This window comes from Carassius gibelio, chromosome B22, assembly GCF_023724105.1.
Source record: "Carassius gibelio isolate Cgi1373 ecotype wild population from Czech Republic chromosome B22, carGib1.2-hapl.c, whole genome shotgun sequence".
NCBI lineage: Eukaryota > Metazoa > Chordata > Actinopteri > Cypriniformes > Cyprinidae > Carassius > Carassius gibelio.
This window is the reverse complement of record NC_068417.1, coordinates 14,731,743-14,746,863: the sequence shown is the minus strand read 5'-3', so window position 1 is coordinate 14,746,863 and position 15,121 is coordinate 14,731,743. Positions and strand designations below refer to the sequence as shown.

At 36.5% G+C, this 15,121-nt stretch overlaps 3 protein-coding genes across 8 annotated transcripts in view; 2 read left to right on the top strand and 1 right to left on the bottom strand.

Moving 5' to 3' along the window:
- Nucleotides 1-268: 268 nt before the first annotated feature.
- LOC127987213 (SLAM family member 9-like) lies at nt 269-1,836 on the bottom strand. 2 transcript variants are annotated; one of them, XM_052589485.1, is made up of 4 exons: nt 1,520-1,836; nt 944-1,282; nt 479-794; nt 269-398 (listed from the first exon to the last, which is right to left on the bottom strand). In XM_052589485.1, exons 1-4 carry the CDS (start codon nt 1,767-1,769, stop codon nt 380-382), a joined length of 924 nt encoding a protein of 307 aa, XP_052445445.1. In that variant the 5' UTR covers nt 1,770-1,836; the 3' UTR covers nt 269-379. The 2 variants fall into 2 exon arrangements, with proteins under 2 accessions (XP_052445445.1, XP_052445446.1); XM_052589486.1 differs by having other exon boundaries at nt 944-1,836.
- Nucleotides 310-15,121, top strand: part of LOC127987194 (uncharacterized) — a 36,548-nt gene continuing 21,736 nt past the window's right edge. The window contains exons 1-6 of one of the 5 annotated variants that reach the window (XM_052589446.1): nt 310-456; nt 2,172-2,240; nt 5,603-5,920; nt 6,577-6,897; nt 7,241-7,384; nt 7,824-8,058. In XM_052589446.1, the coding sequence (XP_052445406.1) occupies nt 2,192-2,240; nt 5,603-5,920; nt 6,577-6,897; nt 7,241-7,384; nt 7,824-8,058 (1,067 nt within the window). In that variant the 5' untranslated portion in view covers nt 310-456; nt 2,172-2,191. Of the gene's footprint in view, nt 457-681; nt 805-2,171; nt 2,241-2,587; nt 2,727-5,192; nt 5,370-5,602; nt 5,921-6,576; nt 6,898-7,240; nt 7,385-7,823; nt 8,059-15,121 lie in introns of those variants that run through there. The other 4 variants (XM_052589448.1, XM_052589449.1, XM_052589450.1 and 1 more) reach the window with 4 other exon arrangements.
- Nucleotides 5,426-15,121, top strand: part of LOC127987227 (uncharacterized) — a 50,282-nt gene continuing 40,586 nt past the window's right edge. The window contains exon 1 of the mRNA XM_052589507.1: nt 5,426-5,602. The gene's annotated coding sequence lies outside the window, so the exon portion shown is untranslated. The remainder of the gene's footprint in view (nt 5,603-15,121) is intronic.

Sequence of the window (15,121 nt, the reverse complement as noted above, 5' to 3'; positions counted from 1 at the left end):
ATACATACATATATATATATATATATATATATATATATATATATATATATGCATAACATATAAAAAAAATCTGCATTAAAAACAACAAATACATATTAAAATATAACTTAATGGCATCATCTATTGTCATAAAGCTATACATAAATATTGTATTTTGTGATTTTAATGTGATTCACAGAAATGTAAAACCCGAAAGCTACAAATAATACTTAAGGTTCTTTATACAGTAATACAGTAATACAGAATACAGTAACACTTGCCTTCTTGATCAGTTTTTCTGTTTCTCCTGTAGATGCAGAAGATCGTAACTGCAGCTGCAATCAACAGAGATCCAGCAAGAGCAGCGGAAATCAACACTATCAGAGACACGGCTTGTGAACTAACGTGTCCATCCAGTTCTGTAATCACAAAGAAGTAAATGCATCAGTTTGATCTGAAACAAAAGACAGAGATCAGGTCAGTCTAAGTAAACACATACCTGTATATCAGTTCTGCTGTACCTGCACATGTGTGACAGAGTTGAGTGATGTCCAGATGTGTGGTCTGGTTTGTGATGGGATTGTTGATCACACAGCTGTAGCTGTTTTTCTCCTGATATTCCACCTCCAGAGGTAGAGAGAGACTGATGCTGAGATCAGACACACTGATGCTGGACAATAAACTGTTTCCTTTGTACCAGGAGAGAGTCACATGACTCACATTCACCACTGAACACAACAGTGAACAATTCTGCTGTGATGAAGATGATGATGATGAAGAACAGTTTCTTTTTATGACAGGAACAGGCAGATGAGCTGAAAACATGTGAGAAAATGTTTAGTACGGGACTTTGTGTGTGATTACACATCTGATATCTTACTTAATTTTATAATACAAATGGTTCCAGTAAAATAAAGTAAGAACATTTGAAGGACAAAGTTTTTATTTTATTTTTTTTACTCACCATATACAGAAATACAGAATAATTCTGATGTCAGTTTCGATCCACTTCTCTCTACTTCATAGACTCCAGCGTGTTGAGTTGTGATGTTTGTGATGGTCAGAGATCCAGTCTGTCTGTCCAGCTTCAGTCTGTCTCTGAATCTCTCATCAGGAACATTAAGTGTGGAAAATATTTTAGCATTTCTACTGATTTTAGCTATGAGAGTTTTTTCAGCTCCAAATTTCCACAGTATGTCTTCATCGTCACGTATAGCAGTAAAAAGTAAGATTTTAAGAGCGACAGAATCTCCCTCCATCACTGACACTGATTGTGTTTCATTTTTCTCAGAACCAGACACACCTAAAGAACATGACAAGATCTTGAACCCAGTTTGTGTTGATTTAGAAAGACTGAAATCAGTTTGCATAAGCTAATTGAGAATTGATCAACAGCATCAAAGACACAAAAGATAAAATTTCCCATAATGAAAAGACAGATGAGCAACGTAAACCTCAGTTTTATTTGATCTGGGAAGGAAAGCAAATGCAAAGCAACAGTATATGTTCTGAAACAGAAAAAAATAAAGCAGTAACTCACCAATCAGATTCCTCTCGAACAAACAGAACAAAATAAGCATGTATAACATTTTTTTTTTCTTTACTGGTTCTGTGTCGGATCTGAAAAGACCATCTGCTCCATAAGTGTATTTCCCATCACGTATTGTATGTGTAAATGAGGTGTGATACGAGCAGCTCAACATGAAACATGAAGTCAAACAGAAACCTGCTGCGGTCAGATTTCTTCCCAATGAGTGTGTGATCAGTGGATGGACAAAAATCTCATGCATCAACTTTTGTTGCAGATTTAGCAGTTTGTAGGTGTAGGCTGTCTGTGGCTAAAAAAGATGAAAGGCTTCACATTGCAGTTTGTTTATTTTTTTTTCACAAACATTTTATTTCTAATAAAAAGGTGTTAGAGAGAAAAAAAAAAAAAAAAAAAAAAAAAAACGGTTTAAATCAGTGCTTCTCAAAACCTGCACATTTTGGATTTCTCTTTCGTTTAGCCCAGCGAATGAATTTTAGTTCCCAGAATGTTCTGAGAACAATAGCTTCTCCTTCCCATTCTCATTTCTGGTTGCTGAAAATAATCAAATTAATTATGTAATAATTTAACATCTCGAACAATTATTTTTCATGTTTTAAACGTTCAAAGCAGCAATGTAATAATGATTTTATTTTTTTTATGACAGATGGGATTGCGTTTCTTATTATGGCAGGAGTATGTGTTGGAGTTGAGCTGGTCATTGCAGGTGTAACAGGTGAGGATTACTGGTTATGTATGTGCATGTGTGGTGTAGTTTCATTCAAGTCATCAAGTTGTTTAGGGAAGATGACTGGATTTTTAACTGCTAAATCATAAACTTCTAAAGTGCGTGTGTGTAACTGAAACGTGAGTCATGTTCATTTCTCTTGTTTCTCATTCATTTCTTGAATGTTTTTGTCATGATCATTATCTGGAGTGCCCATAAACTTCATTAGAGGACACTCCATTCAGGACCATTCCACCATAGTAAAAGAAATGGACACAGCGACCCCATTGGAACTCAACTGAGACAATTGAAGCCTATTTTTAGCTTTTTTTTGCACTTCCGTTTCTGACGCGCAGACTCAAACAAAGCTTGATGATGTCAGCAACCTGTCTGACAGATGTAAATCTTCTAGTAGCTGTGCGTGCAAACTGCCATCGTTAATCTTGCAGAGACGGTGAGCTTGAGCGGGGAGTTCTTTGGCGTGAGTGAGCAGGAGTAAGTATTCTGATTAATTATTTTGTATAGTATTTTAAAATGTAACGCCAGTACGCCATATTAAATTAATTGCCTGCGAGCTTCTCCTCCTGTCTGTACGGTAATGCGACAGAGAGTCGAGTGGTTATGACGCAATCGTTAGCCTATTTTTTACAAAAACTGTTTCTACAGGGCCATAATGTAACATAGAAGGTAATGGAGCCCTTTATACATTGTTGTGTATCTTTAGAAATAAATAATGGACAAACGAGTCTTTAAACGCCTCAGAAGTAAAGTTATTCGCTGTCAAAGTGATGGCAAAATGAACTCAAGTGAAGTTCTGCTACAAGATGGCGGCATGCAGCCGACTTCAACTTCCGGTCGACTTCCTTGCCGCCTGCATTCCACCCATCAACCACCAGATGTCACCATATCATAACTTGGACACTAGCACCTCTCATCTGTTGCACCACACCCAAACTGCATCACTATCTCCTTGCCACACCTGCACCTCATTCATCAGTTAATCTCCTTGCCACACCTGCACCTCATTTACACACACACATGTAGGCAGCACTCACACACAGCCACATTGCAAAGTCTTGTTTAGCCTGTCTGACATTTCTGAGCATTATCTTATAGGATAGTGGTGTAAATACCTAGTAAATATCAAAGGACGTTGTGAAACGTAGTTTGGGTGCCAGACAAAGTTGTCGGCGGTTCTTCATATTTTAAAGTCATGCAGTGTGAAACTTTCTGTCACTGATTCATCATGCAATGAACACAGCAGTGACTGAATCCTGGCCAAGATACTCATGCAATATGAAAATTGTGCGGTCTGAACTCGGCTTTATTTGATGCTAGCCAATATGCTTCATGTATCATATGTCTAAGTGTCCAAAAATGGAGACATTCCATTTCTGAACTGTCCCGTCTTCATTGTCAGGGTTGGGCAATTCTACCCCTTGAGCTTCACTGTCCTGCACGGTTAAGCTCCATCCCTAAACAATCATATAATGTTGTTCTTGATGTAACAACATATAACATGGCACTGTAATGGGAAAAGATAAGGATGAATCCAAGGCCCTGGTGAGACCGATGGTGCTGTTGTGTTTGTAATATATGTAATGGAACAAATGGTAAAAAGAAATATATATATATATATTTTTTTTATTAGTCTCAGAACCAAACACTCCTGGAAGACATGAACATTTAATGAAATAACGTCATTGAAGCTAAAATCACTTAATGCACTCAGGACTCGCCTACATTTTGAGCAATATATTAAGATGAAAAAAAAAATGGTCTGGTATTTGAAAGCAGTTTGCATTTTCATAAACACACACACACACCCTCAATTTATTGCATTTTTCAAGGTTTAAACATTCCTAATAATTGCAGACTTTCCATGACTGCAATAAAAACAAACCAGAATCAAAACTAAGCAAAACAAAATATTTTTTTAAGTTACCAATCAGATGCCACCAGCACAAATAGAACAAATTAAACATGTAAAACATTCTCAAATAGCTCAATAAAAAGTCTCATGTAAAAGACTGTCCTCCAACTGAAGCTGTTAACCTGATGTGTGAATCCTCCCCAAACACAATATTAAGACCCTCCTCAAGAACATCCTCTAAAAACCTTTGTCTTGTATAACACATACAGTATAGTATATAAAGGTATTGTCACACACCTGGACTCATTTAGCTTGTTTTTGCCCGTGACCCAGTTTCTGTCTTCCGTGTTTAGTTTGATTAGTTCCCAGGTGTCTATTATCTTCCTCATGTGTTCCATGTCCCTGTTAATTTAATGATTCCATCCACCTGTGTTTCCCCATTATCCTTTGTACTTAAGCCTTGTCCTTTCAGTTCTGTTTTGTCGGGTCCTCACTTGTGACCACTTGCTACTTACGTGTGTCTACCTCTGTGCTCCATGTTGGATATCCCCTGTGTTGGATATATTAAAAGCCTTATTCCGTTTATCCTCGACTCCGTATTCCTTCAGGCAGTGTAAAACCGTGACAGGTATATTCTTCACATAAGTATATTCTTCATTTTTATAATTTAACATTAACCATCTTCTGTTTTGTACATACGCAACACATGTAACTGTGTCCTGTTTGTGTTAAATGTTTAAAAGTGGATTTTAAATATTAAAACATTTAATGTTGTGTGAATATATCCTAAATTTCACAAAATAAATTACTAATTGCTCTTTAAAAAAAATTTCAAACTGAAACTTGATGAGGTTGGTTTCCTTTAAATGACTTTTAGGACTGTTATGAATTGACACATATGTGGATGAGTTAAAGGTTATGTATGAACTTAACATACTAAATAAATTCCATTCACTAAAAGGTGTGAATAATTGGTATTACTGGCAACTCTCACATTTAGGAGTAAGTACTGCTTGAAAACCGCTACGTACGTGTGTGTGTGTGTGTGTGTGTGTATATATATATATATATACACACACACACACACTATGCACGTCAGGTCCGCTCCGGTCTAGGCTAGTTATGTAAACAGTTTCACTTTCAGATAATCACGGCATCAAAGCAAAGGAACAAGCAACTTTTATTTCACTAAATCACAACTCATTTATCTGAAGAAATGACTCTTATCTTTGTTTTTCTCTCAGCGTGTGTATTACTACACTGTGGTGAGATATTTTGTTACAATCTACAAACAAATGATTTATTATTGCGTTACCCATTGATGTTCTTCTAACTGGATGTATTGTGTTTTGAATCTGAATTAATCAAGTGTTATTTTATTACCAATGAGTTTTTTTAAACTCAGTTGTAACAGCTGTATGTTGGAATTTGGTCAAATATCGAAAGGCCACCAACATTCTTGAATTTATTTATAATTAACTGTTTGTTCCTTCTTCAGGTGTGTTTGGTGTTGAAGAAATTACAATGTCTGTGAGAGAAGAAGATGTTGTCACTCTACACACTGGTGTCAAGACAAATCATCGAGACCGAATTAGATGGTATTATAAAGACATTCGCATCGCTCAGATCACTGGAGATCTCATTAAGACCTGTAAAGACATTCAGTGTAAAGAGAGATTCAGAGACAGACTGAAGCTGGACAATCAGACTGGATCTCTGACCATCATGAACATCAGAACCACAGACTCTGGAGAATATAAACTGAAGATTTTAGGCAACCCCAGCAGTGAAAAGATCTTCAATGTTGCTGTTCATGGTGAGGTATTTACATAATATTAATGTGTTTAAATCACAACATTTCTTTATTATAATGCATCATGCACAGAGCAAAATATATAGTATAATATGTATAGTACAAAAAATATAGTATACAGTAGTCAAAATGTGCTATAAAATGCACAGTGCAAGTAGTAATCTCACCTGGTACTGCATCACAAACACATTTTGTTAACAACTTTTTGCCAACTGAAATGCAAAAAATGCCCATTGTAAGTGATCAGAATAAACAACATAGCAGAAAGTTCAGATTTGTTCACGCGCACATGCATGAGATCCAAAACTCAAAGTCATTCATTAAGTAAACTTACTGAAATCCTATTTAAACTACTTCTTCTTCTTCTTCTGACCCAAAATGTTCAACTCTAACTCCTCCTAGAGCTTTAACTCTACAAACTCCAAATTCGGGTCAGAGCTTCATACTGTTCTGACTTGGTGTGCTATATCTTTTCAGACTGATTTGACTTTCAGTTTTCTTAAGAATTAATATTAAAAATCATGAAAAAACCCATAGACTTACATTGCAGAGTGCTCAAACTGAGCTAACACTATGGTGGCCCATTACTGCACATGGCAAAAATTCGAATCTAAACTCAAATCAGCTGTTGATTTGTGCTTCTGGTGTTGTTGATGCAGATTTTGAAAAGAAGACCGTAACCGCGAAGGAGAGCGAAACCGTCACTTTATGTCCTGTTTTAGTACACAACCCAGATGATTTCATGACGTGGTATTTAAATGACACTCTCATCGCTGAAATCAGTGTACTTCCTGATAAGATCTGTACAGATCTTCAGTGTAAAGATAGTACTGAGAGATTCAGAGACAGACTGAAGCTGGATCATCAGACTGGATCTCTGATCATCACAGACACCAGAACCACAGACTCTGGAGAATATAAACTACAGATCATCAGCAGCAGTTTCAGCATCATAAAGAGATTCAGTGTTACTGTCACTGGTGAGTATCATTTAGTCATTCAATGTCTCAGTGGTAAAGTTATTTCTACTGGTCTATTCAGACCAGCGCCTCAGATTTCTACTTGCTTCTCCAGTATTTTCACTGGCTATTTATTTTAGCAATATATTTTTATGTTGGGTGTTGTTTTAAACCTGTTGACTTTCTATCTCAGAACAAACACATGATATGATAATGAATGACTTTTAACTTCATAGCGAACATTTATAAAGCATGATGTTCAACTTCAAATTAAATCATTCATATCTACTATCTCAGATTTGCTGATGTTTTGTAGTGTTTGAGATAGAACTCAAGAATGACTCTTTTCTTCTATTCACTACAGGTTCACATGTAGAAACTCAGGGTCTGCTTTTAGCTGACATAATAGCTGTATTTGTTGGAGCAATCCTGCTTTCGCTGGCCGTGGCTGCTGTTGTTGGTGTGATTTACTCTTTCTGCAGGAGCCATAAACTTAAAAGACAGAACTGTAGGTATAACAGCTGATACACTAAGAGAAAGATGAGTTTTTTTTTTTCTTCATATAATCATATTAAAATGGTGTTTTATTCATTCTAATTAACAAGTTTTCTGCCACCATTTAACACCTCATTAAATATTGTTTGTTTGTTTATTGCTAAACAATTGGTTCCTTTTTTTTTAGGATGAAAATATAGTGTCCTGACTACTTAGAAGTTATAAGCATTATCTTTTGACCCATGAAGATAACCCCATTTATTCCTGTCAAAGCATAATGTTGTCTTGATAGGTTACAAACTCATCATACAAATTCATCTTTGAATGAGATGGAAGGAAAGAACAGAAAAAGGATCATTATGATAAGGGAGGATTTTATCATCTCTGCTTTTGTTAGTTTTCTTTTTTCTCTTTTCTGTGTTCCATATGTGCTGCATGCTGTGACGATAAAGTGAAAACACTGCCAGTGATGGAGGGAGATTCGGTTACTCTAAACAGTGATGTTGCTGAGCTACAGAAAACAGATCAGGTGTGCTGGCTGTTTGGAGATGAAAACACTCTCATTGCTCAAATCAAAAGAGAGACTAAAGAGATCCTTACACATGACGATGGTCCTGATGAGAGATTCAGAGACAGACTGAAGCTGGATCATCAGACTGGATCTCTGACCATCACAAACACCAGAACAACAGACTCTGGAGATTATACACTAAAGATCATCAGAAGCAGAAACACTTCACTGAGATTATTCCATGTTACTGTATTTGTATAACTGTATAAGATATGAAAAAGCAATGTACATGCATTAAACTGTTTTATTACATGGCTCCCTGGGAAACTTGATTCTGATTGGTCAGTCGTGACATTCTAATGAATGTTATTCCTGACAGTGACTGTTGTCTTCCCAGCAGGCATCTTAATATCAATTTGACATCAAATATTAGTCAAGATTTGATCAAGATGCTGTAACCTAATGTTACACTTAATTTGGACATCAATTTATTCCAGGGGTAACTGGATGAAAATAGGAAGTGAACCCTTAATTGAAATTGGTATAATGTATATGTAGGCCAATATGTTTGAAGTTCAATTTAAAATCAGCACGTGCTTGATGTTTTTCAGTTTGTGTAACTTCATTTAAGCTGCTATAATCAGTGATCTAGACACAAACAGTGAGACATTTCTCTGTTTCATGTAATTAACACCACAATATTTTTTTAATGATAATCTGTTTGATAGATCAGGTTTTTTGTCCCATGTTGTGTGGTTACTGTATTGTTGCCAATTTCGATAAAGACTATACAATTCAGTGCTGTCAGGCGAAATGTTATATTTAAAACAGCACTATTATGTGAATCACAGTGGATTAGTTTCTTGTGAGGAGGAAAGTGAAGATGGAGACCTGTAGGGTTTTAAATGGTGAACACCCATTACAGAAGTTTTTTTTTTTTTTCACAGTTCTGTTCGTGAGGCCTGTTAGTGTGATCTTTTAATGACATTGTCTGTTTATGTCATGAATATTATCATGTGATAAAAGTTGCTATCAATTGAATGTTTAAATATTTTAATGTTCCTTATTTTAGGTAAGATTTTCTTTCTTCAGCTCATTGTAAATATGTAATTTTAGGCTTGATATGGTACAATGTCATGGCCGAGGGTGAGCTGAATATGGTGTCCCAAAAGGGCCAAAATGAGGAGTATCTTATATAATTTGAATCTGAACTGAAAGTTGAATTGCCCTGTCTCCTCTCTCCGACATCTCTGCTGGTCCTGTCCAGCCCTCCTTTGTCCTTGGTTTCCTCCAATTCTCCAGTTCTAGTTAAGCCCAGGATTGTCTCCTGTTCCTGAATTAAGCCCAGGATGCGCTCCTGTTTCTGAATTAAGCCCAGGGTTGGCTCCTGTTCCAGAATTAAGACCAGGACTGGCTCCTGTTTCCGAGTTAAGCCCAGGATTGGCTCCTGTTCCAGAATTAAGACCAGGATTGGCTCCTGTTCCCGAGTTAAGCCCAGGATGGGCTCCTGTTTCTGAATTAAGCCCAGGATTGGCTCCTGTTCCCGAGTTAAGCCCAGGATTGGCTCCTGTTCCCGAGTTAAGCCCAGGATTGGCTCCTGTTCCCGAGTTAAGCCCAGGATTGGCTCCTGTTCAAGAGTTAAGACCAGGACTGGCTCCTGTTTCTGAATTAAGCCCAGGATTGGCTCCTATTCCAGAGTTAAGACCAGGACTGGCTCCTGTTTCTGAATTAAGCCCAGGGTTGGCTCCTGTTCCAGAGTTAAGACCAGGACTGGCTCCTGTTTCCAAGTTAAGATCAGGACTGGCTCCTGTTCCAGAGTTAAGACCAGGACTGGCTCCTGTTTCCGAGTTAAGACCAGGACTGGCTCCTGTTTCCGAGTTAAGCCCAGGATTGGCTCCTGTTCCAGAGTTAAGCCCAGGACTGGCTCCTGTTCCAGAGTTAAGCCCAGGATTGGCTCCTGTTCCCGAGTTAAGCCCAGGACTGGCTCCTGTTTCAGAGTTAAGCCCAGGATTGGCTCCTGTTCCAGAGTTAAGCCCAGGACTGGCTCCTGTTCCCGAGTTAAGCCCAGGACTGGCTCCTGTTCCCGAGTTAAGCCCAGGACTGGCTCCTGTTCCCGAGTTAAGCCCAGAGTTGGCTCCTGTTTCTGAATTAAACCCAGGGTTGGCTCCTGTTCCCGAGTTAAGCCCAGGATTGGCTCCTGTTCCAGAGTTAAGACCAGGACTGGCTCCTGTTTCTGAATTAAGCCCAGGGTTGGCTCCTGTTCCAGAGTTAAGACCAGGACTGGCTCCTGTTTCCGAGTTAAGACCAGGACTGGCTCCTATTTGAGAGTTAAGACCAGGATTGGCTCCTGTTTCAGAGTTAAGTCCAGGACTGGCGCCTGTTTCCGAATTAAGCCCAGGATTGGCTCCTGTTCCAGAGTTAAGACCAGGATTGGCTCCTGTTTCCAAGTTAAGCCCAGGATGGGCTCCTAACCCCCAGTTAAGCCCAGTGTCGAATCCTGATCCAGAGCTCGCTAAATGTATAATTATTTATTAATATGGGACATTATGATCATGCATATATATATATATATATATATATATATATATATATATATATATATATATATATATATATATATATACATATATATGTATATATGTATATATATATGTATATATGTATATATATGTATATATATATATATATATATATATATATATATATATATATATATACTGTCTTAAAGGTGCAGTACATGATTTCTGAGAAATGCCTATGATATTTGAAATCGAAACCAAAACAAACACACCGCCCACATTGCTCCGCCCCCAAAAGGCATGGATGTTGGTTGTTGGTCACCACACAGCACGCCAGATCCAGACAAACATTGGAAACTGAACCTGACCTGTTACTGTCAATAACATTACAACAACAGCATATCGATCTCTTTGTGATTCTCACAGAAAGTTCTGAATCTCAGCAACATCAGATGTGAAGAAGATTTGTTTCTCAATATATATAATATATATATTGTCATTGAGGTGAAATTCTACTTCCTGTTCTACTATACATTAAAAAAGAGAGAGAATGACACGGGCTCTCTTTAGCTCATTAAAAACAAGATGTGCTGCTGCATTCTGCAACATTTACCGAGGTCACATTGCACATGACAGTCTAGCCAGAAGAGCATTGAAATACTTCAGCCTAGAAATGTGTTGCATGCTCTATAATGAAGGGGCTGATCTTTGTTTGGTTGTGTAGTGCAAACCTGCAAATCATGCTACTACATGCACACATTTACAGCACACACACACATACACATCCTCTGCAAAGATGAATAATGGCCCGGAGAGCTACCTGAATAAAAATGAAAGTGAAACATGTTATAAAGTCATATTGTTTACAGCGTTTCACTTGGTGTCTTTTGAGTGATTTTTGCCTGGAATTGCCCAGGACATGTGATGGGAATTAAGTAAATGTTTTTTTTTTTTTTTTTAAATCGTCATTTACAACTTTTTGTTGACTGCTGAAACCCCCAGCCAGTACACACACATGACAACTTGTCAACTTACATGACACATTGGGTATTTGGCTGGATTGTTTAAGAGGGCGTGATAACCACAATTGTGTTCAGAACAACCAGTGTAGCACACTTACAACACAGTGCTTTAAATATGTGAGTAATTTTTGTACATTTAGCTTTATTCAGCTTTATTTACATATTTTGTACATGCAATACTTTACATTTTAAACTAAAATGTCTGTTCGGTATTCTCTTTGTGTGTTAATTTAACTGTGGTCTTTCTAATTTTGTGATAAATTCACATGCCAATGGAATATATGCCACACTTTACATTTGACACAAATTAAATTAACGGTCACACTTTATTTTAAGGTCCAGTTCTCGTTATTTTACAAACTATGAATTATGGCTTTTTCCTCAATAAACTCCTAATTTGCTTCTTATTAATAGTTAGTAGTTGTTAAGTTCAGATATTGGCTAGGATTAATCATAACTCCTTCAAAAACCGCTAGAAGCCTTGGAGTTATGATTGATGATCAGCTGACTTTCTCAGATCACATTGCTAAAACTGTCCGATCCTGCAGTTTTGCTTTATTCAACATCAATAAGATCAAGCCCTTTCTTTCGGATCATGCTGCACAACTCCTTGTTCAAGCTCTTGTTCTGTCCAGGCTGGACTATTGCAATGCCCTCTTGGCAGGTCTTCCAGCCAATTCTATCAAACCTTTATAATTAATTCAGAACGCAGCAGTAAGATTAATTTTTAATGAGACAAAAAGAATACACGTCACACCTCTGTTTATAAATTTGCACTGGCTTCCAATATCTGCTCACATAAAATTCAAGGCATTGATGTTTGCCTACAAAACTACCACTGGCTCTGCACCCATTTACATAAATTTGTTACTTCAGACTTATGTGCCCTCTAGAAGCTTGCGTTCTGCAAGTGAACGTCGCTTGATTGTGCCATCCCAAAGAAGCACAGTCACTTTTACGGACTTTTAAATTAAATGTTCCCTTCTGCTGGAATGACCTCCCCAACTCAATCCGAGCAGCTGAGTCCTTAGCCATCTTCAAGAATCGGCTTAAAACCCATCTCTTCCATCTTTATTTGACCCTCTAACTCTAGCACTTTCTATTCTAATTCTATTTTTTTAATTCCTGTAAAGGCAGCTGCTTCTATGCACTATGCATTTTTGAGTCCATGACAAATTTCCCCTAGGGGACAATAAAGTATATTATATTCTATTCTATTCTATTCGATTCGATTCGATTCTATTCTATTAACACTAGTTTCTCTATTATTTTTATATTGTCTATCTTTTCAATCTGTTTTCTTTTCATTACAATCAACAAAAAAGACAAAAAAAAAAAAAAAAAATAACACTAGCTCGCTCTATTATTTTTCTATTCTGTTTTCTTTTTCTTTATAATTTAATAATAATAATAAAGCCCTTGCTAGCTGAGACATCATTGCTCTTTTGTTGTTTTTGATTGCTTCCATTATCCTCATTTGTACGTTGCTTTGGATAAAAGCATCTGCTAAATGACTAAATGTAAATGGCTAAGGGATGTAGAATATGATATGCAGAATAGTTAAGTTGACTTGATTGCAAATGATTTCACAGATACTATTTAAACTGAACAGACCTTTAACTGTCATTTTGCATTATTGACACACTGTTTTCCTAATGAATGTTGCTCAGTTGCTTTGAAACAACTCTTTTTTTGTTTAAAGCGCTATATAAATAAAAGTGACTTGACTTGACTGATTCATCTCAGTTCATCTCACAAATACTCATGTAAAGTCATCTCATCATCTTCTCAGCTTACAGACTCATCACACATCATACCGATTACTCAGTCTCGACTTTCTCTTTTCTACTACATGATTCAGTTTATTTGAAAAGGTAACTTGGTTTAAATTCATATTGAAGCAGTAGTACAGTAGTCCAGAGTACACTAAAATATTCACAAATTAATTTGGAAAAGAATCCTTAAACTTAATTACTAACTTTATTAGTATCTCACTTGCCTTATAAGTTCTGTAAAGGGTAGGTACCCAGCTAACAGGGAACATTCCCACAAACTTAATTAACATTTTTATCAAAGGTATTTTAATGGTTTGGAGAGAACATTCTTAAACTAATATTTATAGGATTTTCTAATAACGTTATCAATGGTTGATTCACATTCTTGTAACGTTAAGAGAAAACATTCTTATAATAACATTCTTGGAACTTTCTTATTTGTGTGAGAATGTTTTTTTTATTTTATTTTATTGCTACACGATTGAGTTTCTCGTAATGTTAAGAGCAAATTTAATTAAAACAACATTCTCAGAACATCCGTGTGATGTAATTTGTACTTGAAAAAGAAAACTTTATTACAGCATATGTATTTAAGAAACCTTATTATAATTCTCATAATCACAATTCTCTTAACGTTATGACAGTGCTAGATTGGGATGTTCCTGTTATGTGTTGCCACATAACCAAGAAAAAAAAAAACAAAGAAAAAAAAAAACATGTTCCTCAAACATAAAAAACAATCCTAGACGTTTAGAAAGTTTACAAAACATAAAGGAATAACATTGTCATAACAGGTATAATTGATCAAAGGGAATGTTTGTCCAACGTTTGTATAATCTGAAAAAAAAAACAAAAAAAAAACAATAACGTTCTCATAACATTATAAATATGGGTGTTTTTAAACAGGAAGAACATTCAATATAAGATTCTCATAACATCATGGCAGACTGGGATATTCCTCAAAAACACTGCAGAACGTTTACAAAACATCCTAAAAAATAACATTTTCATAACTTAGTGTGAATGTTAGCAAACGTTCTTGGAACACATTTTTGTTAGCTGTGGATGAACCTAAACGATGGGAGAATTTAATATCACTTACATTATTCGCTTCAGGAATCAACACCGTAATATATTTGCCTGCTTGAAGCCCGCAATCTAATTAGTACAGCGTAAAAAACACAACAAGATTAGATATAACATACAGATTGTTGTGCGTACTGAAATAAAAGACTGAGGGGTGGACCGAAAAAACCCTGCCTCCACCTGCTGTCTATAAATGACTGAAGTGCGAGGATGAAATCAGATGCTACTCTGAGATGACTTGAAGAGCCTCTCCGGCAGAACCTTTGATGATATTACCTTGAGCAAAGAACCTATTATATATATTTATATTTCATGTAATACTTACATACAGTACAGTAGTTGTAGAATATCTGTACTGTTTACTTATTAATTGTAATAATAAACTGGTTTGTATTTATATAACACAAGTCTGCCTCCACTGACATTGATTTATAGCTAAGAACAGACCACGGAGAAGTCTTCTGTGACCTGTTGTGTAAGTATGCAGTCAGATAGATTCAGGTTTGACTTACTTTACCGAACCTGAGAATAAATAAAACAAGGTAGAAGGTACCTAGCACCATAAAACATCAAATGACTTTCTTGCATTTTTAATTGTGTGCCACTGTGTGTTGTGTTTTAGGAACACAAGTCTTGGCAGAATGACTTTTTTTAACACTGCTGAGACATGTCATGAGACAGTTCTGATTCAGAGAAACTTCCTACTCTCACGTGATGCAGACATCATCAAAGTGATATAACACGCAACTTTTCTTTCACAGAAGCACAGTTTTTTTTTTAAGCACACCGCTTTCCTGAAGGAAGGTGGTACAAATGAAGCTTCTCTTTATTTTGTTC

Bases quoted from the DNA above. Each gene is read 5' to 3' on its own strand.
- LOC127987213 (XM_052589485.1), bottom strand. From the start codon at position 1,769: ATGCATGAGATTTTTGTCCATCCACTGATCACACACTCATTGGGAAGA. The intron at 1,283-1,519 runs GTGAGTTACTGC...CATGTTCTTTAG, and splicing joins GTTCGAGAGGAATCTGATTG to GTGTGTCTGGTTCTGAGAAA. The intron at 795-943 runs GTGAGTAAAAAA...ACATGTTTTCAG, and splicing joins ATTCTGTATTTCTGTATATG to CTCATCTGCCTGTTCCTGTC.